This window comes from Rattus norvegicus, chromosome 16 (genome assembly GCF_036323735.1).
Source record: "Rattus norvegicus strain BN/NHsdMcwi chromosome 16, GRCr8, whole genome shotgun sequence".
In the NCBI taxonomy this organism is placed as follows: domain Eukaryota; kingdom Metazoa; phylum Chordata; class Mammalia; order Rodentia; family Muridae; genus Rattus; species Rattus norvegicus.
Window position 1 is genome coordinate 21,408,324 of NC_086034.1, and position 23,908 is coordinate 21,432,231.

Sequence of the window (23,908 nt, forward strand, 5' to 3'; positions counted from 1 at the left end):
GGGATTTTTAAAAATTTATACAACCACCAAACTAGATAAGATGGATGAAGCAAAGAAGTGCAGGCCGACAGGAACCGGATGTAGATCTCTCCTGAGAGGCAAAGCCAGACTACAGAAAATACATAGGCAAATGCCATCATTAAACCACTGAACTGAGGATGGGATCCCCGTTGAAGGAATCAGAGAAAGGACTGAAGGAGCTTGAAGGGGCTTGAGACCCCATATGAACAACAATGCCAACCAACCAGAGCTTCTAAGAAATTTCAAATTCAAATTATATCATCTGCAATGCTACTATATTCAAATCGAACTACTGATGCATGTAGTGACCTTTGATAAAAAAAAAAAAAACTATTCCATGATTTGTGTCCTCTCTAGACACATAGCAGCAAGTTGACTTTGATATAAAATACATTTTTATTTCAGGTTTTAGCATATATACTATATATATGATTATTGCTACATGTCATAGGAGTCAGTGTGTGAAAATATGATCATATTAAAAAGCAAACCAAAAACAGTATTCAATTAATTTCATTATGTTTTGGAGACTAAATATCATTAGCATAATCTGGAATTTTTCTCTCCATAATATTTCAATCATACTTATTTTATAATTCACAGATTATCTTATAGTTATTTTTAGTTGTCTTCCATTTAATGTGAATATCTTGATATTATAAATATCTGGCTCACTCAGGAACCTTTGGAGAAGTGAATGGTGTGTGAGATTTGTAGGTAGTGCTGGGGAATGAAAACTGATATTCTTAGCATTCAATGAAAGCAGCCTCCATATGGGCTACTCTGACAGCACCTTTTCCCTGTAGTTCTATTAATTAGCAAAAGATATAGTGATACTTGTTTTATATGCTGCAAGACATAATTTCCAGTAAAAAAAAAAAAAAACATTGGCACAGTAGATGGAAGGTTGAAAAACCACATCATTCTCCAGTACACAGCACTGAATGATCCATTGAGTGAGTCTGAATAAGATTAGATTCCAACAGTGGGAGAAGCACCACAGAATTTATCCTTTCAGCAACCTACACCACAGCATCTCTCATACCTACTTTGGAGAGAGCCAGCCAGAGAATAGTGTAGAGGAACCTAAATGACCCTCTTCACATAACCCTGAGGGAAACAGAATTATCATAATGTGGGTGTCTTTTTTAAAAATGTATTTCAGCACTGGAGTTTTGTTTGTGTTGTCGAGGACTGAAAGAGGCCCCACACATGCTGAGCATACGGTCCACCATAGAGACATTTTCTCAGCCCATTTGTTGATAGGACAAAAACTTGCTCTGGTCATGGGCAATGCCAAGGGGTGTGCAGTGGAGTTTTACATACTGTAAAGGAAATGAACTAGGGTTGTTCATTCTCTGAAGCATGTTTCAAGGACAGGCTTTATCCAGAGAGTGAAACTTGAGACACTCTACGGTTTATATATGGAAATATATTTTTAAAATGTTTTATGTGAGATTGCTGCTCTATCTGCTAGTTTCTTTCATGCTTCTCTCTGGAGTAATAATTCATGTTGCATAACTACTAAGGAAGTCTTTCCAGTTGCTCTTGCCATGGCCGGCAATGGAAGTTGATGTTGAACTTCTTTTTGCTGGAAATGAGCTAGGGGTCAATGCTAGATCTGAGGGCCCTTAACATCTTCTTCAGAAGATCTCGACTACAGTAACACACTGATCTCTCAAGAGCTTTGTCACACTTGCAGCTGGAAATACTTTGTAAAGGTCTTTGGGTCTCCTATATTTGACTATGCTGCAACGACAGTCACCAGAGACTGTGCTTCCCGGTGGTAGCAATGAATGTTCCCCTACAGTGAAGGAAGTTCAAGTCGACCTTTGTAGCAGCCCCTTTCACTACTGTAGGAGATGAGCATGCTCACCTAGAGTGCTGCAAACATCCCTAGTCCAGAGGCAAAAAGCAGCAGTGGCAACATGACGCTGTCCTTTTAACCCTTCACTATGGGACAACAGTTCAGGCTAAGATGATAATTTCTGTGTCTGATAGTGATCAGGATCATAGGTAATTTGCACAACAATTTTTATAAGTAGTAACTTTTGATGAAATTTTCTCTTTGTCTTTAAAATATACTAGGAAATGGGAAGAAAGGTTTTTGCATATATTTATTATTTACCAATAATTATTCACTTTAAAGGCTTTTCATAAATGGTGCCAAAGGATATAGGGTCACAAATATTAGCCTTTGTACTTATTGTCATGTTTCCTATAGTTGTTTTGTGACAAATTTTGCTTCCCTCTTTAGAAGCTGGTAAGAGACTTACAGGAACATCACCATGGTAAGAATCTGTGCATTTTACAATAAATTAATCTGTAAAAAGTATAATGTTCAGAACCTGACATTCTCTTTGCCTCTGTGTACTACGATTTCAGCTTCTTTATTTCTTCTATAATCACAAGCTGAACAATTATCTCCCACACAGCATGAGTTATGGACAAACATCCTTAGGAAGGGAGATGATTCAGTGGATAAAGTGCTTGCCATGAGTCTGTGAGAATGGAAGTTTGGATTCTCAGAATCCACATGAGGTCTTGAGGATCTCATGTGCATCTGAATCCTGGGGCACTTATGGTGAGGCAGGAGGTGGTGAGAGAGAATCGCCTGAAGTTTACTGGCTAGTTTGCCTGGGTTTCTTATTCATGAAGAAGGGATTGAGCCACAAAACCAAGGTTGGAAGAATGTTGCATGCTGTTATTCTAAAGGCTCCCTGACAAGCCCTCCTTTCTTGTTCCTAGGTGTGTGAATGTGGATAATGTCAGCTCTACCTCCTCTGTGAAGGTAAAATTCTTCTTTGTGAGTTTAATTTTCTTATGAATTTTGTTACAATTCAGCAATAGTGTAACTATCCCAGTTTTATATGGAAAGATTGCTCAAGGGAGTCCACATTGTAGATGTGGAGATTTCTACAAACTGCAAGTGAGCAGTAAGTCCTTGTGGGTAGTGGTGGCCAATAAGAGAATGGACTCAAAAGACATAGTGAGTGGAAGACTGAGCACAGTCCTCGTACAATAGAAGATGTCTGACGTTTGACAAGTATTGTTTGCAGAAATGAGTACATGTTCGACTGATTTTAAAATGTGACTGTTACTAGACCATAATATTTCTTTTTTAAAAAATTTTTATTAGATATATTTCTTTACTTACTTTTCCAATGTTTTTCCCCTTCCTGGTTTCCGGTCCATGAGCCCCCATCCCTTCCCCCTCACCCTCTCCCATATCGGTTTTCCTGGGCTGGAGAGATGGCTCAGTGGTTAAAAGCACTGACTGAAAGAACCAAAAAAAAAAACAAAAAAACAAAAAAAAAAACAAAAAAAAAAGAGCACTGACTGATCTTCCAGAGGTCTTGATGAATCCAATTCCCAGCAACCACATGTTGACTGACGACCATCTATAATGAGATCTGATGATCTCTCCTGGTGTGTCTGAAGATAGCTACTGTATACTTATATATAATAAGTACTTCTTAGTAAGTCCAGACATTTCTATAATCCATGAATCTCCTAAGTGACTTTACCCTCAGGAAAATGCATGCAATTTTTATCTACCTTTGGACACTGCTATTTTAGGATTCTGTATGAGAGCATCTCCTTGGTTTCTCTATTTCATGTGTATTTACACTAAGGAGAAATTGTGGCTATGTAGCAGTTTGTAATATGTTCATCAAATTTGTCTTATGAGAATAGAGCATTTTCTATTTGATTCTATGAGGGTATGTTGAAAGCTCTTCATCTAGAAAAACAACAAGTGTTTTTCCCAATTATCCAGCATTTTTAGATGCAGGGAGTCAATTACTGTATATTTCCATTTAAGTTCTTCTTTATGGATTTTAAAATAATATAAACTTATATTCTTTGGGCCACATTCAAACAGTTAAAATATTGTAGTGCTTTACTTAGATATTTCCATATTCAGTCTGAGGCTGCTTTATCACTGTGAGCTGCTCAAGGTTAAGAAACCTGTTTCTATATAACCTATAGCCCTATAGTGAGGGGCTGTGTGAATGAAGAGTGGCAATTTAATGATTTTTGAATGTGACTCAGTGGACCAATGTGTTTCTATAAAGCAGTTTCACCGGTTCTATGGTATGGACAGTGCTAGCAATTAAATTGCCATTTATTTGTAAATGAAAAATGTGCATTTTGTGATTCCCCACAATGGAAGAGTAAGACTGTTAGAAGGGGCCTCATTAATATTAATAATCATCTTAAACTAGAAGCAGAATAATTGACTGATAATGAATTAAGCTTAGTCTCAACAAGAACAAGGTCAAGTTTGTCAGTTAATGATTTTCTCTTAATCTAGGCTAGCATAAATATTTTAACTTCTTGATGGTATCCTATTAAGTTGTAAATATTCATATAAGAAGATATTGTATATTTAATAATTTTGATTTTCATGTGTCAATATCCTGTAATTCCTAAAGAACATTGTTGATTTGAAAGCATGCATCCTAAAAGAATAGAGTTAATTTCGAGACCAAATAAAAAGTAAACTCTCTTCTCTGCATTGCAGGGAGAATCGGGAAGAAAATTCCATATAATACCTAAGAAGATCCAGAACATTTTTAGAAAATCTGGAGTTTATGTGTGTTCTCGAGGAGAGCCAGTACCTGATGTATGGAAAGCAAAAAAATCCATAATGGTAATTCCCCTAATTTGAGAAGTAACCTATTTCCTTTTGTGAAGGGGAGTGATGGGTGTTTGTGCCTATGCCTTTCTAGTGCAAGTAGTGAACGAGTAGAGAAAGATCAGCCTTGAGCATTCCCTTCACACTCTCCATATCCTCACTCCTTGCCAGTCACTGCATTAGGCAGTGCTTCTCAACCTTCCTAATGCTGTGACCTTTAATACAGTTCCTCATGCTGTGGTGATTCCCAACCATACAACTGTTTTGTTGCTACTGCATCAGTGTCAGATTGATAATATCATCAACTGTAATGTCGTATTGGTATTTTCAGAAGGTCTTTGCCAACCTGTGTGAGACTGTTCTATGCCCTCCTCCAATAGGGTATGACAGACAGGTTGAGAATCACTGTCATAAAATGTAATAATAGTAAATTAGACTATGGAAACAGAAGAAAAAACAGAAAATGAGCATGTTTTTAACTCACTGAGGAGAACTCATAAAAATACAGAAACCAAATAGTACATGCTCCTGGAAATAGGTACAGTAAACTTGAAAGCGACCACCATAGTTGTGCTTCATTTACTTTGGATTGACTGACTTTATGTGTGTGAATGTTTTGCGTGTATTCTGTCTGTATACCATGTGCGTGTGCTTCCCACAAAAATCAGAAGAGGTCATTTCATCCTTTGTTCTTGTTGTTCCAGAACTTTGTCAGCCAATATTATGTGTTTTACAAAGCAAAGCCAGGTGTCCTGGAGGAGCAATGAATGTTTTAAACTCCTCAGCCCCTTTTCCAGCACACAGATTTAATATGTTTGATAGGCAAAAAGATTAAAATTATCATCAGGGGAAATAAGAAGTCAGTCTTCTGATATTTCTTAACTTCCTGGACAGGACCTCAGCATTCTAGTTTTACCCATTGAAGTCCAAAGTACTTATAGGCAGGGTGCCCACAACAGGTGGCTGGGTATGTTGGTGTACACAGTTAATTCACGAACTCATAAAGCAGGCAGGGTGGTCTCTGTCAGTTCAAGGACGTCCTGTTCTTAATTGATTTGGGGAGTAGGAGAATGTAAGTTGAATTGTGGGTATCAAAAGATAACTTGTATGAATCAATCTTTCCCTTCCTCTGTTTCCAGTCTCAGGTATCAAATTCAAGTTATCAGTCAGGCTGCCAAGTAGGTTTATCACATTGGTAGTATGATTTACGCTTTGGTTAGCATTAACAGACAAACAGTAGATAAACTCTGCATGTGTGTGTGGGGGGGGGTTATTTAACATTAACACAAATGCTAAGCAGTGCATGGGAGGATCAGAGAAAGAGATGGGAGTTCATGTGATTGAACACTTGGCCACTGATGGGAGATTGTTTAACTTTTGGGGTCTGGCCTTGCTAGCAGAAGGTTTTCAGTGGTATGACTACTTGTGGTACCAGTACTGTGTTATCTGCTTCCCGGTCTACCAGCATGTGAGAACCAACAATGTACTGCCAAAAGTCAGGCCTCCCTGTTCCTTCCTTGAAATAAGTGACTGGTTTTCCCCATCAGATATTTTGTCACAGAAAGTACAGAAACAAATTCAAAAGTAACAGCCATCTTTCCTGTTTAAATCCCCTTTCAGAAGTTACAAAGCAAGCAGAAGGGTGTGTCTGCTGATCTTACACACACTACTTACTCCTTACTCCACTGCATACTGTCAACACGTAGCTAACTACCTTCCTCTAGACCTCTAATTTCATCATTAGGAAAGAGGAAGTTCAGATATAATTATTACACATAATGGAATCATTAGAAACTGTAATTTACAGAAACCTAACTCAAATGCTCTTCGTTTATGCCTAGATCAATTTGGTTTCCAATTAACTACTACAGGTGATGAACCTGAGTAATTTTTATTCTAGGAAGACCTTAGCAAAGACATAGAACTCAGGTACTTTAATAAACAGAAATTCACTCGGCAATCACCTTCTATTGCAGTGAAAAGTCATTAGAATTTTCTAAAGTAAAATTTCTAATGCAAACACATTTTATCCTAACTAGAATTTTATGATGCTATGGAATGTACAAATAATGGTGATAAATATAGTAACTAAATTTTATATGCCCATGATTAGAATACAATCCACAATATCATTACAGCAGTGGGATCTTACAGAGACAACTAAGACAAAGGTAGTTTCCATTCTTCCAAGGAATAAATGTCACTGAAGTAAAACTATACATCATTTCTGATGTTAAATTTGAATAAAACCAAATGAACACAAGACTTCCCACAAGACTACATGGCAAATGCGGTGTAATGAGTATAAAATAAAAAAATGAAAGACCTTAGCTAGTTAATACCAGTTCTCTACCCCATGCTAGCGGAATACCAGGTATAAGTCATTATAAACAAGTACAGCCAGCAGGATTTACAATGACACAGGCACATTTCAAAGGTGATGCCTAGTTTGGCTGAAAGAAAAAGATCACATGAATGAGAAATTCACACTTACTACATTTCATTTTTATTCTAAACGGCTATACACCAATCTCTCTCCTTTTATTTTAAAAGCAGTAAATATATATACATATATATACATATATACATATACTTGCATATATATGCATGTATACACATCTTCTCACGTACACATATGTAGTTAGAAATACATACATGCGTATAAGTGCACACACATGTGTATATGCATATTTGCCAGCCAGATGGTTCAATGGGGTAGTGATAAGCAGTCTGGTAACACATTGCATATGAAAACATGACTATGTGTGTAACATACCCCATGGTTTGCTATATTCAAGTCTGTCTTTCTCAGGAAATCCAAGGAACTTAAATTCTCTCATGATCCATTTTAATAGTGTGAACACTAAGAGGAAATGCATGCTTCTTCAACATTATTCTTTGATCAACAGTCCTCCTTCACCTGTTCTGTTGAATCTTCTCTGTGATATATTGCTTGTTGATGCAGAGAATGTTTGACGTGTCAGTTTTGCAAGTAAGAAACGTAAATCATCCTCAAACCTGGCACTGAAAGTCAAAAGTAGACTGCCATGTTATGGGTTTCCCTGAGGTGTAAGGAAGAACAAACATGTGAAGATCTTATTTCTTATGCAGTATGAGTCAATGAGGCTTCCCATTTACAATGCAGCATCAAACCCATTCACAAGCCCAACTTCCTGAATTTATCTATTTAAATCAACAAGTGTTCCGGGCATCCTATCTAAGCTAGCTTTATGGAATTTGATAACACATTTTGTGACCAAATCCCCTGGGTAACACCACTTCACAGCTTTGAATGAATCCTTCAGACTCTGTTAAATACACTCTTATTGTAACTAGCTGATGCTTATGTTAGTCACTTTCTATAGTTGTAAAAAATATCATGGGAAAGAAAATGTTTAGAAGAAAGAGATGGTGTGAAGTGGGTCTCTTGGTTAAATTGGATACAGAAATCACCATCATGATTCAGGCAGACAAGCATGACGATGAAGCAGCAGCTGAGAGATCACATCTTGACCTACACAGGAAAGAGAGAACTTAGTGGAAATGACACCAGTCTATTGAAATCTTTTTTTTATTACCTTGAGTATTTCTTATTTACATTTCGAGTGTTATTCCCTTTCCTGGTTTCTAGGCCAACATCCCCCTAATCCCTCCCCCTCCCCTTCTTTATGGGTGTTCCCCTCCCCATCCTCCCCCCATTGCTGCCCTCCCCCCAACAATCACGTTCACTGGGGGTTCAGTCTTAGCAGGACCAAGGGCTTCCCCTTCCACTGGTGATCTTACTAGAATATTTATTGCTACCTATGAGGTCAGAGTCCAGAGTCCAGGGTCAGTCCATGTATAGTCTTTAGGTAGTGGCTTAGTCCCTGGAAGCTCTGGTTGCTTGGCATTGTTGTTCATATGGGGTCTCGAGCTCCTTCGAGCTCTTCGAGTTCTTTCTCTGATTCCTTCAACGGGGGTCCCGTTCTCAGTTCAGTGGTTTGCTGCTGGCATTCGGCTATGTATTTGCTGTATTCTGGCTGTGTCTCTCAGGAGAGATCTACATCCGTATCCTGACGGCATGCACTTCATCACTTTATCCATATTGTCTAATTGGGTGGCTGTATATGTATGGGCCACATGTGGGGCAGGCTCTGAATGGGTGTTCCTTCTGTGTCTGTTTTAATCTTTGCCTCTCTATTCCCTGCCAAGGGTATTCTTGTTCCCCATTTAAAGAAGGAGTGAAGCATTCACATTTTGATCATCCATCTTGAGTTTCATTTGTTCTATGCATCTAGGGTAATTCAAGCATTTGGGCTAATAGCCGCTTATCAATGAGTGCATACCATGTGTGTTTTTCTCTGATTGGGTTGCCTCACTCAGGATGATATTTTCCAGTTCCAACCATTTGCCTATGAATTTCATAAAGTCATTGTTTTTGATAGCTGAGTAATATTCCATTGTGTAGATGAACCACATTTTCTGTATCCATTCCTCTGTTGAAGGGCATCTGGGTTCTTTCCAGCTTCTGGCTATTATAAATAAGGCTGCTATGAACATAGTGGAGCACGTGTCTTTTTTATATGTCGGGGCAACTTTTGGGTATGTGCCCAAGAGAGGTATAGCTGGATCCTCAGGCAGTTCAATGTCCAATTTTCTGAGGAACCTCCAGACTGATTTCCAGAATGGTTGCACCAGTCTGCTTTCCCACCAACAATGGAGGAGTGTTCCTCTTTCTCCACATCCTCGCCAGCATTTGTGGTCACCTGAGTTTTTGATCTTACCCATTCTCACTGGTGTGAGGTGAAATCTCAGGGTTGTTTTGATTTGCATTTCCATTATGACTAAAGATGTTGAACATTACTTTAGGTGTTTCTCAGCCATTTCGCCTTCCTCAGCTGTGAATTCTTTGTTTAGCTCAGAACCTAATTTTTTAATAGGGTTATTTGTCTCGCTTCGGTCTAACTTCTTGAGTTCTTTGTATATTTTGGATGTAAGGCCTCTATCTGTTGTAGGATTGGTAAAGATCTTTTCCCAATCGGTTGGTGGCCGTTTTGTCCTACCCGCAGTGTCCTTTGCCTTACAGAAGCTTTGCAATTTTATGAGATCCCATTTGTCGATTCTTGATCTTAGAGCATAAGCCATTGGTGTTTTGTTCAGGAAATTTTTTCCAGTGCCCATGTGTTCCAGATGCTTCCCTAGTTTTTCTTCTATTAGTTTGAGTGTATCTGGTTTGATGTGGAGGTCCTTTATGCACTTGGACTTAAGCTTTGTACAGGGTGATAAGCATGGATCGATCTGCATTCTTCTACATGTTGACCTCCAGTTGAACCAGCACCATTTGCTGAAAATGCTATCTTTTTTCCATTGGATGGTTTTGGCTCCTTTGTCAAAAATCAAGTGCCCATAGGTGTGTGGGTTCATTTCTGGGTCTTCAATTCTGTTTCATTGGACTATCTGTCTGTCTCTGTTCCAATACCATGCAGTTTTTATCATTATTGCTCTGTAATACTGCTTGAGTTCAGGGATAGTGATTCCTCCTGAAGTCCTTTTATTGTTGAGGATAGTTTTAGCTATCTTGGGCTTTTTGTTGATGAATTTGCAGATTGTTCTTTCTAACTCTTTGAAGAACTGGATTGGTATTTTGATGGGGATTGCATTGAATCTGTAGATCGCTTTTGGTAAGATGGCCATTTTTACGATATTAATCCTGCCAATCCATGAGCATGGAAGATCTTTCCATCTTCTGAGGTCTTCTTCAATTTCTTTCTTCAGAGTCTTGAAGTTCTTATTGTACAGATCTTTTACTTGCTTGGATAAAGTCACACCGAGGTACTTTATATTATTTGGATCTATTATGAAGGGTGTTATTTCCCTAATTTCTTTCACAGCTTTTTCTCTTTTGTGTAGAGGAAGGCTACTGATTTATTTGAGTTAATTTTATACCCAGCCACTTTGCTGAAGTTGTTGATCAGCTTTAATAGTTCCCTGGTGGAACTTTTGTGATCACTTAAATGTACTATCATATCATCTGCAAATAGTGATATTTTGACTTCTTCTTTTCCAATCTGTATCCTCTTGACCTCCATTTGTTGTCTGATTGCTCTGGCTAGAATTTCAAGAACTATATTGAATAAGTAGGGAGAGAGTGGGCAGCCTTGTCTAGTCCCTGATTTTAGTGGGATTGCTTCAAGTTTCTCTCCATATAGTTTAATGTTAGCAACTGGTTTGCTGTATATGGCTTTTACTAGGTTTAGGTATGGGCCTTGAATTCCTATTCTTTCCAGGACTTTTATCATGAAGGGGTGTTGAATTTTGTCAAATGCTTTCTCAGCATCTAATGAAATGATCATGTGGTTTTGTTCTTTCAGTTTGTTTATATAATGGATCACGTTGATGGTTTTCCGTATATTAAACCATCCCTGCATGCCTGGGATGAAGCCTACTTGATCATGGTGGATGATTGTTTTGATGTGCTCTTGGATTTGGTTTGCCAGATATTTATTGAGTATTCTTGCGTCGATATTCATAAGGGAAATTGTTCTGAGGTTCTCTTTCTTTGTTGGGTCTTTGTGTGGTTTAGGTATAAGAGTAATTGTGGCTTCATAGAAGGAATTCGGTAGTGCTCCATTTATTTCATTTTTGTGGAATAGTTTGGAGAATATTGGTATGAGGTCTTCTATGAAGGTCTGACAGAATTCTGCACTGAATCCGTCTGGACCTGGGCCCTTTTTGGTTGGGAGACCTTTAATGACTGCTTCTATTTCCTTAGGAGTTATGGGGTTGTTTATCTGGTTTATCTGTTCCTGATTTAACTTTGGTACCTGGTATCTGTCTAGGAAATTGTCCATTTCCTGCAGATTTTCAAGTTTTGTTGAATACAGGCTTTTATACTAAGATCTGATGATTTTTTGAATTTCGTCTGAATCTGTAGTTATGTCTCCCTTTTCATTTCTGATTTTGTTAATTTGGACACGCTCTCTGTGTCCTCTGGTTAGTCTGGCTAAGGGTTTATCTATCTTGTTGATTTTCTCAAAGAACCAACTTTTGGTTCTGTTGATTCTTTCTATGTTCCTTTTTGTTTCCACTTGGTTGATTTCAGCTCTGAGTTTGATTATTTCCTGCCTTCTACTCCTCCTGGGTGTGTTTGCTTCTTTTTGTTCTAGAGCGTTTAGGTGTGTTGTCAAGCTGCTGACATATGCTCTTTCCTGTTTCTTTCTGCAGGCACTCAGCGCTATGAGTTTTCCTCTTAGCACAGCTTTCATTGTGTCCCATAAGTTTGGGTATGTTGTACCTTCGTTTTCATTAAATTCTAAGCAGTCTTTAATTTCTTTCTTTATTTCTTCCTTGACCTGGTTATCATTGAATAGAGCATTGTTTAATTTCCACGTATATGTGGACATTTTTCCATTATTGTTATTGAAGACCAACTTTAGGCCATGGTGGTCTGATAAGATGCATGGGATTATTTCTATCTTTCTGTACCTGTTGAGGCCCGTTTTTTGACCAATTATATGGTCAGTTTTGGAGAAAGTACCATGAGGAGCTGAGAAGAAGGTATATCCTTTTGCTTTAGGATAGAATGTTCTATAAATATCCGTTAGTCCATTTGGCTCATTACTTCTCTTAATCTGTCTAGGTCTCTGTTTAATTTCTTTTTCCATGATCTGTCCATTGATGAGAGTGGGGTGTTGAAATCTCCTACTATTATTGTGTGAGGTGCAATGTGTGTTTTGAGCTTTAGTAAGGTTTCTTTTATGTATGAAGGTGCCCTTGTATTTGGGGCATAGATATTTAGGATTGAGAGTTCATCTTGGTGGATTTTTCCTTTGATGAATATAAAGTGTCCTTCCTTATCTTTTTTGATGACTTTTGGTTGAAAATTGATTTTATTTGACATTAGAATGGCTACTCCAGCTTGCTTCTTCTGACCATTTGCTTAGAAAGTTGTTTTCCAGCCTTTCACTCTGAGGTAGTGTCTGTCTTTTTCTCTGAGGTGTGTTTCCTGTAGGCCGCAGAATGCAGGGTCCTCGTTGCGTATCCAGTTTGTTAATCTATGTCTTTTCATTGGGGAGTTGAGGCCATTGATGTTGAGAGATATTAAGGAATAGTGATTATTGCTTCCTGTTATATTCATATTTGGATATGAGGTTATGTTTGTGTGCTTTTCTTCTCTTTGTTTATTGCCAAGACGATTAGTTTCTTGCTTCTTCTAGGGTATCTCTTGCCTCCTTATGTTGGGCTTTACCATTTATTATCCTTTGTAGTGCTGGATTTGTAGAAAGATATTGTGTAAATTTGGTTTTGTCCTGGAATATCTTGGTTTCTTCATCTATGTTAATTGAGAGTTTTGCAGGATACAGTAATCTGGGCTGGCATTTGTGTTCTCTTAGGTTCTGTATGACATCTGTCCAGGATCTTCTGGATTTTATAGTTTCTGGCGAAAAGTCTGTGTGATTCTGATAGGTCTGCCTTTATGTTACTTGATCTTTTTCCCTTACTGCTTTTAATATTCTTTCTTTATTTTGTGCGTTTGGTGTTTTGACTATTATGTGACGGGAGGTGTTTCTTTTCTGGTCCAATCTATTTGGAGTTCTGTAGGCTTTTTGTATGCTTATGGGTATCTCTTTCTTTAGGTTAGGGAAGATTTCTTCTATGATTTTGTTGAAGATATTTACTGGTCCTTTGAGCTTGGAGTCTTCACTCTCTTCTATACCTATTATCCTTAGGTTTGATCTTCTCATTGAGTCCTGGATTTCCTGTATGTTTTGGACCAGTATCTTTTTCCGCTTTACATTATCTTTGACTGTTGAGTCGATGATTTCTATGGAATCTTCTGCTCCTGAGATTCTCTCTTCCATATCTTGTATTCTGTTGGTGAAGCTCGTATCTACAGCTCCTTGTCTCTTCTTTAGGTTTTGTATATCCAGGGTTGTTTCCATGTGTTCTTTCTTGATTGCTCCTATTTCCATTTTCAATTCCTTCAATTGTTTGATTGTGTTTTCCTGGAATTCTTTCAGGGATTTTTGTGACTCCTCTCTATGGGCTTCTACTTGTTTATTTATGTTTTCCTGGAATTCTTTTAGGGATTTTTGCGATTCCTCTCTGTTGGCTTCTACTTGTTCTCTAAGGTAGTTATTCACGTCTTTCTGGAAGTTCTCCAGCATCATGATCAAATATGATTTTGAAACTAGATCTTGCTTTTCTGGTGTGTTTGGATATTCCGTGTTTGCTTTGGTGGGAGAATTGGGTTCCGATGATGCCATGTAGTCTTGGTTTCTGTTGCTTGGGTTCCTGTGCTTGCCTCTCGCCATCAGATTATCTCTAGTGTTACTTTGTTCTGCTATTTCTGACAGTGGCTAGACTGTCCTATATGCCTGTTTTTCAGGAGTGCTGTAGACCTGTTTTCCTGTTTTCTTTCAGCCAGTTATGGGAACAGAGTGTTCTGCTTTGGGGCGTGTAGTTTTTCCTTTCTACAGGTCTTCAGCTGTTCCTGTGGGCCTGTGCCCTGAATTGACCCGGCAGGTCACTTGGAGCAGAAAAGTTGGTCTTACCTGTGATCCGGAGGCTCAAGGTTGCTCATGGGGTGTTGCTTATGAGCTCTCCGCGGCGGCAGCCACCAGGAAGTTCTGAGCCGCCCTTTCCGGGAGCTTCTGTGCACCAGGGTTCCAGATGGCATTTGGTTTTCCTCTGGAGTCAGTAATGTGTGCAGAGTGCAGTCTCTTCTGGTTTCCCAGGCATGTCTGCCTCTCTGAAGGTTTAGCTCTCCCTCCCATGGGATTTGGGTGCAGAGAACTGTTTATATGGTCGGTCCCTTCAGGTTCCGGCGGTGTCTCAGATGCCAAAAGAAAGCACTGTTGTTCTACTCTGTTTCCAGCTCTGTCTCTCTATTGAAATATTAAACCTCATCCTGGCAACAGTTTTACTACAAAACAGCCCCACCACCTACTCCTTTTGAAAATAATTCAGCGCTCTGCACAGCAAGCATAATGTGAGCCTATGGGGCTGTTGACATTCAAGCCACCACAGAGGTGCTGGATGAGGTCTTAATATACATCCTGTAAGTGTAGCAATAGTCATGATGTTACAGAATAGTTGACGATACTGTGCCCTCCTCCCAGATTGCGTTGTTTACTTATAAACAAATTTCTACTAATTGCTGTGGTTCAGCCTTTGCACAGACCTTTAATCTCTCAAACTGGAATGTAGACATTTCCTTAGTACCCACCCTTAATGCTAAGTAATCAATGTAACCTTAGTTTATAGAATGAAGCACCTCGTTTAAAAGTGATGCTTAATTGCATGAAAGAGAAGGTGATTATCCAGAGAAAGATTTGGTATAAAGAATATTCCCAACTCTCTCACGAAGAAATAAGAAAAGTGGCTACTTGAGGGGTAGTGCAGCAGAAAGTACAAAAAGACAGACAGAGAGAGAGAGAGAGAGAGAGAGAGAGAGAGAGAGAGAGAGAGGAGGGAGGGAGGGGCGGAGGGAGGGAGGTGGCCTTTTTACTTGGAGAGTTTTAGAGAGAAATAGTGCAGAATGAACCATAGAATATGAAGGAAAGAGAATATTACAAAATCATTATTTAGAGGAAGAGTAGAGCAAAACATCAGAGGCCAAGAGTCACATTTTGTCCTTTCTATTTATATATTTCCATCTTACAAGGAAAAATGACTTTAGGTAGCAAAGAGCAGAAGAAATCTAAGTATAAACCTAAAGAGATCCACAGTAAAGACTTTAAAAAACTCTGGGCCAATTACTCAAGCAGACAGGAAGCAGACTTCACTGAATGTCACTGAATGTAGTGCTAAATTTCGACAGAATACACAAATAGTTTGGGGACTATGAATCCAGGTTCTGACATTATCAGAAGGGTGATAGAATGAATAAAATCAGTAAATTTTCAATCAAAAGTATCACTGCTAATTTTCGTTTTAGGATGAAAAATATAAAACAGATAATTTCTATGCTGTGTCTTCTGAGCATAGAAATTCTATTCCTAAGGCTACTGTTGATTGTGAAGCTTCCACCTCTACTGCTGACAGCCTGGATGCTGCCGAGCCTGACCCGACAAATTCTACAAATGCTACTGACTGTCTGGCTGCTCTTGAGCGTGAGCTGACTAATTCCAACAACACTGCTGACTGTCTGGCTGACCTTGAGCCTGATCCGACTTTTTCTACCAATGCCGCTGACTTTCAGGCTGCTGTTGCACCAGAGCCAACTATGTCCACCCACCCTGCTGACTGTCTGCCTGATGTGGAACCAGAGCCAACTATGTCCACCCACCCTGCTGACACTCTGGCTGCTCTTGAGCCTGAGCTGACTAATTTCAACAACACTGCTGACTGTCTGGCTGACCTTGAGCCTGAGCCAAACATGTCCACCCACCCTGCTGACAGTCTGCCTGATGTGGAACCAGAGCCAACTATGTCCAATCACCCTGCTGACACTCTGGCTGCTCTTGAGCCTGAACTGACTAATTCAAACAACACTGCTGACTGTCTGGCTGACCTTGAGCCTGAGCCAAACATGTCCACCCACCCTGCTGATAGTCTTCCTGATGTGGAACCAGAGCCAACTATGTCCACCCACCCTGCTGACACTCTGGCTGCTCTTGAGCCTGAGCTGACCAATTTCAACAACACTGCTGACTGTCTGGCTGACCTTGAGCCTGATCCGACTATTTCTACCAATGCTGCTGACTTTCAGGCTGCTGTTGCACCAGAGCCAACTATGTCCACCCACCCTGCTGACTGTCTGCCTGATGTGGAACCAGAGCCAACTATGTCCACCCACCCTGCTGACACTCTGGCTGCTCTTGAGCCTGAACTGACTAATTCCAACAACACTGCTGACTGTCTGGCTGACCTTGAGCCTTATCCGACTATTTCTACCAATGCCGCTGACTGTCGGGCTGCTGTTGCACCAGAGCCCTCTATGTCCACCAACCCTGCTGACAGTATGGCAGCTGTTGAGCCTGAGCCGACTATGTCCACCCACCCTGCTGACATTCTGACTGCTGACGAGCCTGAACATAATACTTCTACCAAAGCTGCTGACTGTCTGGCTGACCTTGAGCCTGAGCTAAACATGTCCACCCACCCTGCTGACAGTCTGCCTGATGTGGAACCAGAGCCAAATATGTCCAATCACCGTGCTGACACACTGGCTGCTCTTGAGCCTGAGTCGACTAAATCCTCCAATGCTGCTGACTGTCTGGCCTATGTTGAGCCAGAGCCAGCTATGTCCACCCACCGTGCCGACAGTCTGGCTGCTCTTGAGCATGAGCTGTCTCATGCCAACAAAGATGCTGACTGTCTGGCTTCTCTCAAGGCTGAGCTGATTAATTCCACCAATGCTACTGATTGTCTGGCTTCTGTTGGGACTGAGACAACCATGTCCACCCAGCCTGCTGACAATTTGGCAGCTGTTGAGCCTGAACATAATAATTCCACCAATACTGCTGACGGTCTGGACTCTGTTGAACAAGAGCCAGCTATGCCCACTTACCGTGCCGACAGTCTGGCTGCTCTTGAGCATGAGCTGACTAATTCCAACAACACTGCTGACTGTCTGGCTTCTCAGAAGGCTGAGTCAATTGACTCTACCAATGCTACTGATTGTTTGGCTTCTGTTGGGACTGAGACAACTATGTCCACCCACCCTGCTGACAATATGGCTACTGATGAGCTTGAGCCTACACATTCCACCAATGCTGCTTACTTTCTGGCCGCTCTTGAGCCCCAGTCGACTAATTCCTCCAATGCTGCTGATATTCTGGCTTCTGTTGGGTCTGAGACAACCATGTCTACCCACCTTGCTGATATTCCTATTGCTCATGAGCCTGACTATAATGATTCTACCAATGCTGCTGACAGTCTGGACTCCGTTGAGCCAGAGCCAGCTATGTCCACCCACCGTGCCGACAGTCTGGCTGCTCTTGAGCATGAGCTGTCTCATGCCAACAAAGCTGCTGACTGTCTGGCTTCTCTCAAGGCTGAGCCAACCATGTCCACCCAGCCTGCTGACAGTTCCGCAGCTGTTGAGCCTGAGCCTACAATTTCCACCAGAGCTGCTGATTGTCTGGCTACTGTTCTGCCAGAGCTAACTAGGTCAACCCACCCTGCTGACTGTCTGGACTCTGTTCAGCCTGAGTCATCTATGTCCACACACCCAGCTGATAATATGGCTACTGATGAGCTTGAGACTACAAATTCGACCAACGCTGCTTACTGTCTGGCTGCTCTTGAGCCTGAGTCGACTAAATCCTCCAATGCTGCTGACTGTCTGGCCTATGTTGAGCCAGAGCCAGGTATGTCCACCCACCGTGCCCACAGTCTAGCTGCTCTTGAGCATGAGCTGTCTCATGCCAACAAAGATGCTGACTGTCTGGCTTCTCTCAAGGCTGAGCTGATTAATTCCACCAATGCTACTGATTGTCTGGCTTCTGTTGGGACTGAGACAACCATGTCCACCCAGCCTGCTGACAATTTGGCAGCTGTTGAGCCTGAACATAATAATTCCACCAATACTGCTGACGGTCTGGACTCTGTTGAACAAGAGCCAGCTATGCCCACTTACCGTGCCGACAGTCTGGCTGCTCTTGAGCATGAGCTGACTAATTCCAACAACACTGCTGACTGTCTGGCTTCTCAGAAGGCTGAGTCAATTGATTCTACCAATGCTACTGATTGTTTGGCTTCTGTTGGGACTGAGACAACTATGTCCACCCACCCTGCTGACAATATGGCTACTGATGAGCTTGAGCCTACACATTCCACCAATGCTGCTTACTTTCTGGCCGCTCTTGAGCCCCAGTCGACTAATTCCTCCAATGCTGCTGATATTCTGGCTTCTGTTGGGTCTGAGACAACCATGTCTACCCACCTTGCTGATATTCCTATTGCTCATGAGCCTGACTATAATGATTCTACCAATGCTGCTGACAGTCTGGACTCCGTTGAGCCAGAGCCAGCTATGTCCACCCACCGTGCCGACAGTCTGGCTGCTCTTGAGCATGAGCTGTCTCATGCCAACAAAGCTGCTGACTGTCTGGCTTCTCTCAAGGCTGAGCCAACCATGTCCACCCAGCCTGCTGACAGTTCCGCAGCTGTTGAGCCTGAGCCTACAATTTCCACCAGAGCTGCTGATTGTCTGGCTACTGTTCTGCCAGAGCTAACTAGGTCAACCCACCCTGCTGACTGTCTGGACTCTGTTCAGCCTGAGTCATCTATGTCCACACACCCAGCTGATAATATGGCTACTGATGAGCTTGAGACTACAAATTCGACCAACGCTGCTTACTGTCTGGCTGCTCTTGAGCCTGAGTCGACTAAATCCTCCAATGCTGCTGACTGTCTGGCCTATGTTGAGCCAGAGCCAGGTATGTCCACCCACCGTGCCCACAGTCTAGCTGCTCTTGAGCATGAGCTGTCTCATGCCAACAAAGATGCTGACTGTCTGGCTTCTCTCAAGGCTGAGCTGATTAATTCCACCAATGCTACTGATTGTCTGGCTTCTGTTGGGACTGAGACAACCATGTCCACCCAGCCTGCTGACAATTTGGCAGCTGTTGAGCCTGAACATAATAATTCCACCAATACTGCTGACGGTCTGGACTCTGTTGAACAAGAGCCAGCTATGCCCACTTACCGTGCCGACAGTCTGGCTGCTCTTGAGCATGAGCTGACTAATTCCAACAACACTGCTGACTGTCTGGCTTCTCAGAAGGCTGAGTCAATTGATTCTACCAATGCTATTGATTGTTTGGCTTCTGTTGGGACTGAGACAACTATGTCCACCCACCCTGCTGACAATATGGCTACTGATGAGCTTGAGCCTACACATTCCACCAATGCTGCTTACTTTCTGGCCGCTCTTGAGCCCCAGTCGACTAATTCCTCCAATGTTGCTGATATTCTGGCTTCTGTTGGGTCTGAGACAACCATGTCTACCCACCTTGCTGATATTCCTATTGCTCATGAGCCTGACTATAATGATTCTACCAATGCTGCTGACAGTCTGGACTCCGTTGAGCCAGAGCCAGCTATGTCCACCCACCGTGCCGACAGTCTGGCTGCTCTTGAGCATGAACTGTCTCATGCCAACAAAGTTGCTGACTGTCTGGCTTCTCTCAAGGCTGAGCCAACCATGTCCACCCAGCCTGCTGACAGTTCGGCAGCTGTTGAGCCTGAGCCTACAATTTCCACCAGAGCTGCTGATTGTCTGGCTACTGTTCTGCTGGAGCTAATTAGGTCAATCCACCCTGCTGACTGTCTGGACTCTGTTCAGCCTGAGTCATCTATGTCCACACACCAGGCTGATAATATGGCTACTGATGAGCTTGAGCCTAAAAATTCGACCAACGCTGTTTACTGTCTGGCTGCTCTTGAGCCTGAGTCGACTAAATCCTCCAATGCTGCTGACTGTCTGGCCTATGTTGAGCCAGAGCCAGAGCCAGGCATGTCCACCCACCGTGCCGACAGTCTGGCTTCTCTTGAGCATGAGCTGACTAATTCCAACAACACTGCTGACTGTCTGGCTTCTCAGAAGGCAGAGTCAATTGATTCTACCAATGCTACTGATTGTTTGGCTTCTGTTGGGACTGAGACAACTATGTCCACCCACCCTGCTGACAATATGGCTACTGATGAGCTTGAGCCTACACATTCCACCAATGCTGCTTACTGTCTGGCTGCTCTTGAGCCTGAGTCGACTAAATCCTCCAGTGCTGCTGACTGCCTGGCCTATGTTGAGCCAGAGCCAGCTATGTCCACCCACCGTGCCGACAGTCTGGCTGCTCTTGACCATGAGCTGTCTCATGCCAACAAATATGCTGGCTGTCTGGCTTCTCTCAAGGCTGAGCTGATTAATTCCACCAATGCTACTGATTGTCTGGCTTCTGTTGGGACTGAGACAACCAAGTCCACCCAGCCTGCTGACAGTTTGGCAGCTGTTGAGCCTGAACATAATAATTCCACCAATGCTGCTGACAGTCTGGACTCTATTGAACAAGAGCCAGCTATGCCCACCCACCGTTCTGACAGTCTGGCTGCTCTTGAGCATGAGCTGTCTCATGCCAATAAAGCTGCTGACTGTCTGGCTTCTCTCAAGGCTGAGCCAACCATGTCCACCCAGCCTGCTGACACTTTGGCATCTGTTGAGCCTGAGCCTACTTTTTCCACCAAAGCTGCTGATTGTCTGGCTACTGTTCAGCCTGAGCTAACTAAGTCAAACCACCCTGCTGACTGTCTGGATTCTGTTCAGCCTGAGTCATCTATGTCCCCACACCCTGCTGACAGTTTGGTAGCTATTGAGCCTTCACTGACTAATTCCACCAAAGCTGCTGACTTTCTGGGTGCTGTTGATCCCGAATCAACCAAATCCACCCACCCTGCTGACAGTATGGCAGTTGATGAGCCTGAGCTGCCTAATTCCAACATTGCTGCTGACTGTCTGGACGACCTTGAGCCTGATACGACTATTTCTACCAATGCCGCTGACTGTCAGGCTGCTGTTGGGTCTGAGACAACCATGTCCACCCAGCCTGCTGACAGTTTGGCAGCTGTTGAGCCTGAGCCGACTAATTCCACCAAAGCTGCTGACTGTCTGGACTCTGCTGAGCCAGAGCCAACTATGGCCACCCACCATGCTGACATTCTGACTGCTGTTGAGCCTGAACATACTAATTGCTCCAGTACTGCTGACTGTCTGCCTGCTGTTCAGCCTGAGTCCAGTATGTCCACCCACCCTGCTGACAGTATGGCTGCTATTGATGCTGAGCCTACAGATCCTGCCATTGTTGCTGACTGTCTGGCTGCTCTTGAACCTCGGCTGTCTGTTACATGTGCTGCTGACAGTAGTGTGTTAGTTGAGAGTCATGACTCAGGACCAGCTAGTCACATTGGATTGGATTATGTTGTTGATTTACCTCTTTACAAGGAGAGTACAAGGTACAAACCCCATGCTGACCCAGAGCCCACTCCTGGTTCCTGCACTTGTTATTCCCTTGACTCCATTCAAATGACTAACCTGACTCTTTTGATATCCCTTAGTGAAGAAGAAATATTTGATTCTGCTACTTCAGATGAGGAATCTTCTTTTACCCCTGACGTAGAAGAAGGTCTGCCTGCTACTCAGGGTGCTGAGGATATTTTTCATGCTTCCGCACGAGCTGAACCAATAAACCACAGCTTGAACCTTCTCAGGGAGAGTGGATATCTTCGGGCAACAGAGATACCACGCATACCTTTTTTGCTCTTCATATGGCTTATATCCTCACTTTTATCCATCATAACATGGATGAAAATCCAAATTCAACAAGCATGGCATGAAGAAAATGGCCAAGGAGCTCCCACTAACAAGAGAGTCGGACCAGGTAAGTTAAACTAAAATAGTAGCTTAAAATAGATTAAGATTGATTTAGTAGAAACCTAGGTCTCTTTTGTTAATAAATTTCATACTTCTATAGGGCTATTTACGCATAACCTAGAACCTGAAAAATTTATTTTTTCTCAATTTATAGAAAATAATTTTTATAATGTAACAAATCCAGTTTAGAGAAATACAACTGACCAGGTAATATTTTTTCCTACTTGGATGTTTCCTATTCTAGAATGAGGAGATTATTGTCACTTCCAGTGAAAACATGTGTTTCCTGAATGACTAAGCCGGGAAAACTTCCTGTTAAATGTTATTGTCTATTTATCGCTGTCATTCTGAACTCTGACTTCTGAAGTTAGCATAGCCTTTGACCGCAACATTCCAAAAGAAGCAACTTCTGAGATTAAAAATAACAAGAGAAGCATCCACCTTCTCACTGTTTCTCTCTACATTGATCCAGATGATAATGACACTGATGTTGTTGATGCTGGGCATGACAATATCACCAGTGATGTGCCTGATGATACTGTTGATAATTCTTCTTTTTCTTCTAGTGGCTGCGGCTCCTGCTCCCTAGACCCTTGATGCTCCTCCAGAATCGATTGGAATATCAAAACACAGTCTGTGTGGGAGAATTGATCATATATATAAATTTTAAAATAAAATGTTCAATCTGATTGTAGACTGAAGTAAAAATTGATTGTTTCATTGGAGTCTCAGTTGTGCCATGTGATGCTTCCTGGAAACTTTTTTCAATTATTTTCAATTTTAATATTTACTTATTTACTTTACATCCTGCTAACTGCCCCCTCCCTGTCAGCCTCTCCCATAATTGTTCCCTTGTGCCCCACTCTCCTTCTCCTCTCAGTGGGTAGGGGCCATTTGGTTATCTTCCCACCCCGGAACATGAAGTCTCTGTGAGACTAATCCCTTCCTCTCCCAGAGTCCAGAGGACACAATCTAGCTAGAAGAACCTATTCTGCATACAGGCAACATCCTTTAGGATAACCCATGCTGTAATTGTTTGGGACTCACACAAAGATCAAGCTGCACATCTCATACCTATGTGTGTGGAGGCTTAGGACCAGCCTCTGTATGTTCTTTGGTTGGTGGTTCAGTCTCTAAGAGCCCTAAGAGTCCAGGTCAGTTGATTTTGTTAGTCTTCCTGTGGCGTTCTTATCCTCTGAGGGACTGCAATCCTTCCACTTATTTTTCCATGACAGTCTTCAATATCCATCCAATTTTAGCTGGGAGTGTTCATCTAAGTCAGCTTCTGGGTGAACCCTCTCATGGGACAGCCTATGCTAGACTCTGTCTGCAAGCATAACAGGATATCATTAATAGTGTCAGGGACTGTTGCTTGACAATGTGATGGGTTTCAAGTTGGGTAGGCTGGTGGTTGGCTTTTCCCTCAGTCTCTCCTCCAGCCCTGTTCCTTCATTGACTGTAGACAGGAAAAAAAATTGGATTTAAAGTTTTGTGGTTGGGTTGATGTTCGAATTGCTCCAGTGGGCTTCCTGCGTAGCTAGAAGAGCCAGTCACCCCAGGCTCTGTATCCCCAAGGCTATGATTTACAACCTCCACTGATTCATGTGTGCCTCCCCTATCCCATTCTCTGTCTCTCTCTCTGAGGTTGTACCCTCACTCAACACCCTTACAAGTTACAGATCTCCATTCATTATCATGGTTCCCTCCTCCTTCCCACACTGAACCCTGCCTGACCCTATCCCTTTCTATCTCCTTTCTTAATCAGCTCCTTTCATCCATCCATATGCCTTCCATGACCATTCTATATTCTCAAATATCCTTTCTTGTGCCCTTCTTTTTCTACCTTCTTGGGTCTGTAGAGTCTATCATGGGCATCCTGTATTTTATGGGCTGCC

The 23,908-nt window shown here is 42.1% G+C and overlaps 1 protein-coding gene across 2 annotated transcripts in view; it reads left to right on the forward strand.

Moving 5' to 3' along the window:
• LOC134482475 (mucin-16-like) overlaps positions 1–22,707 on the forward strand; it is a 236,869-nt gene extending 214,162 nt beyond the window's left edge. The window contains exons 2-6 of one of the 2 annotated variants that reach the window (XM_063275943.1): positions 2,279–2,812; positions 4,547–4,675; positions 15,579–19,026; positions 20,092–22,020; positions 22,580–22,707. In XM_063275943.1, coding sequence (XP_063132013.1) covers positions 4,673–4,675; positions 15,579–19,026; positions 20,092–22,020; positions 22,580–22,602 — 5,403 coding nt within the window. In that variant the 5' untranslated portion in view covers positions 2,279–2,812; positions 4,547–4,672 and the 3' untranslated portion in view covers positions 22,603–22,707. Of the gene's footprint in view, positions 1–2,278; positions 2,813–4,546; positions 4,676–15,578; positions 22,021–22,579 lie in introns of both variants that reach the window. The other variant, XM_063275942.1, reaches the window with a different exon arrangement.
• The last annotated feature ends 1,201 nt before the right edge of the window (positions 22,708–23,908 follow it).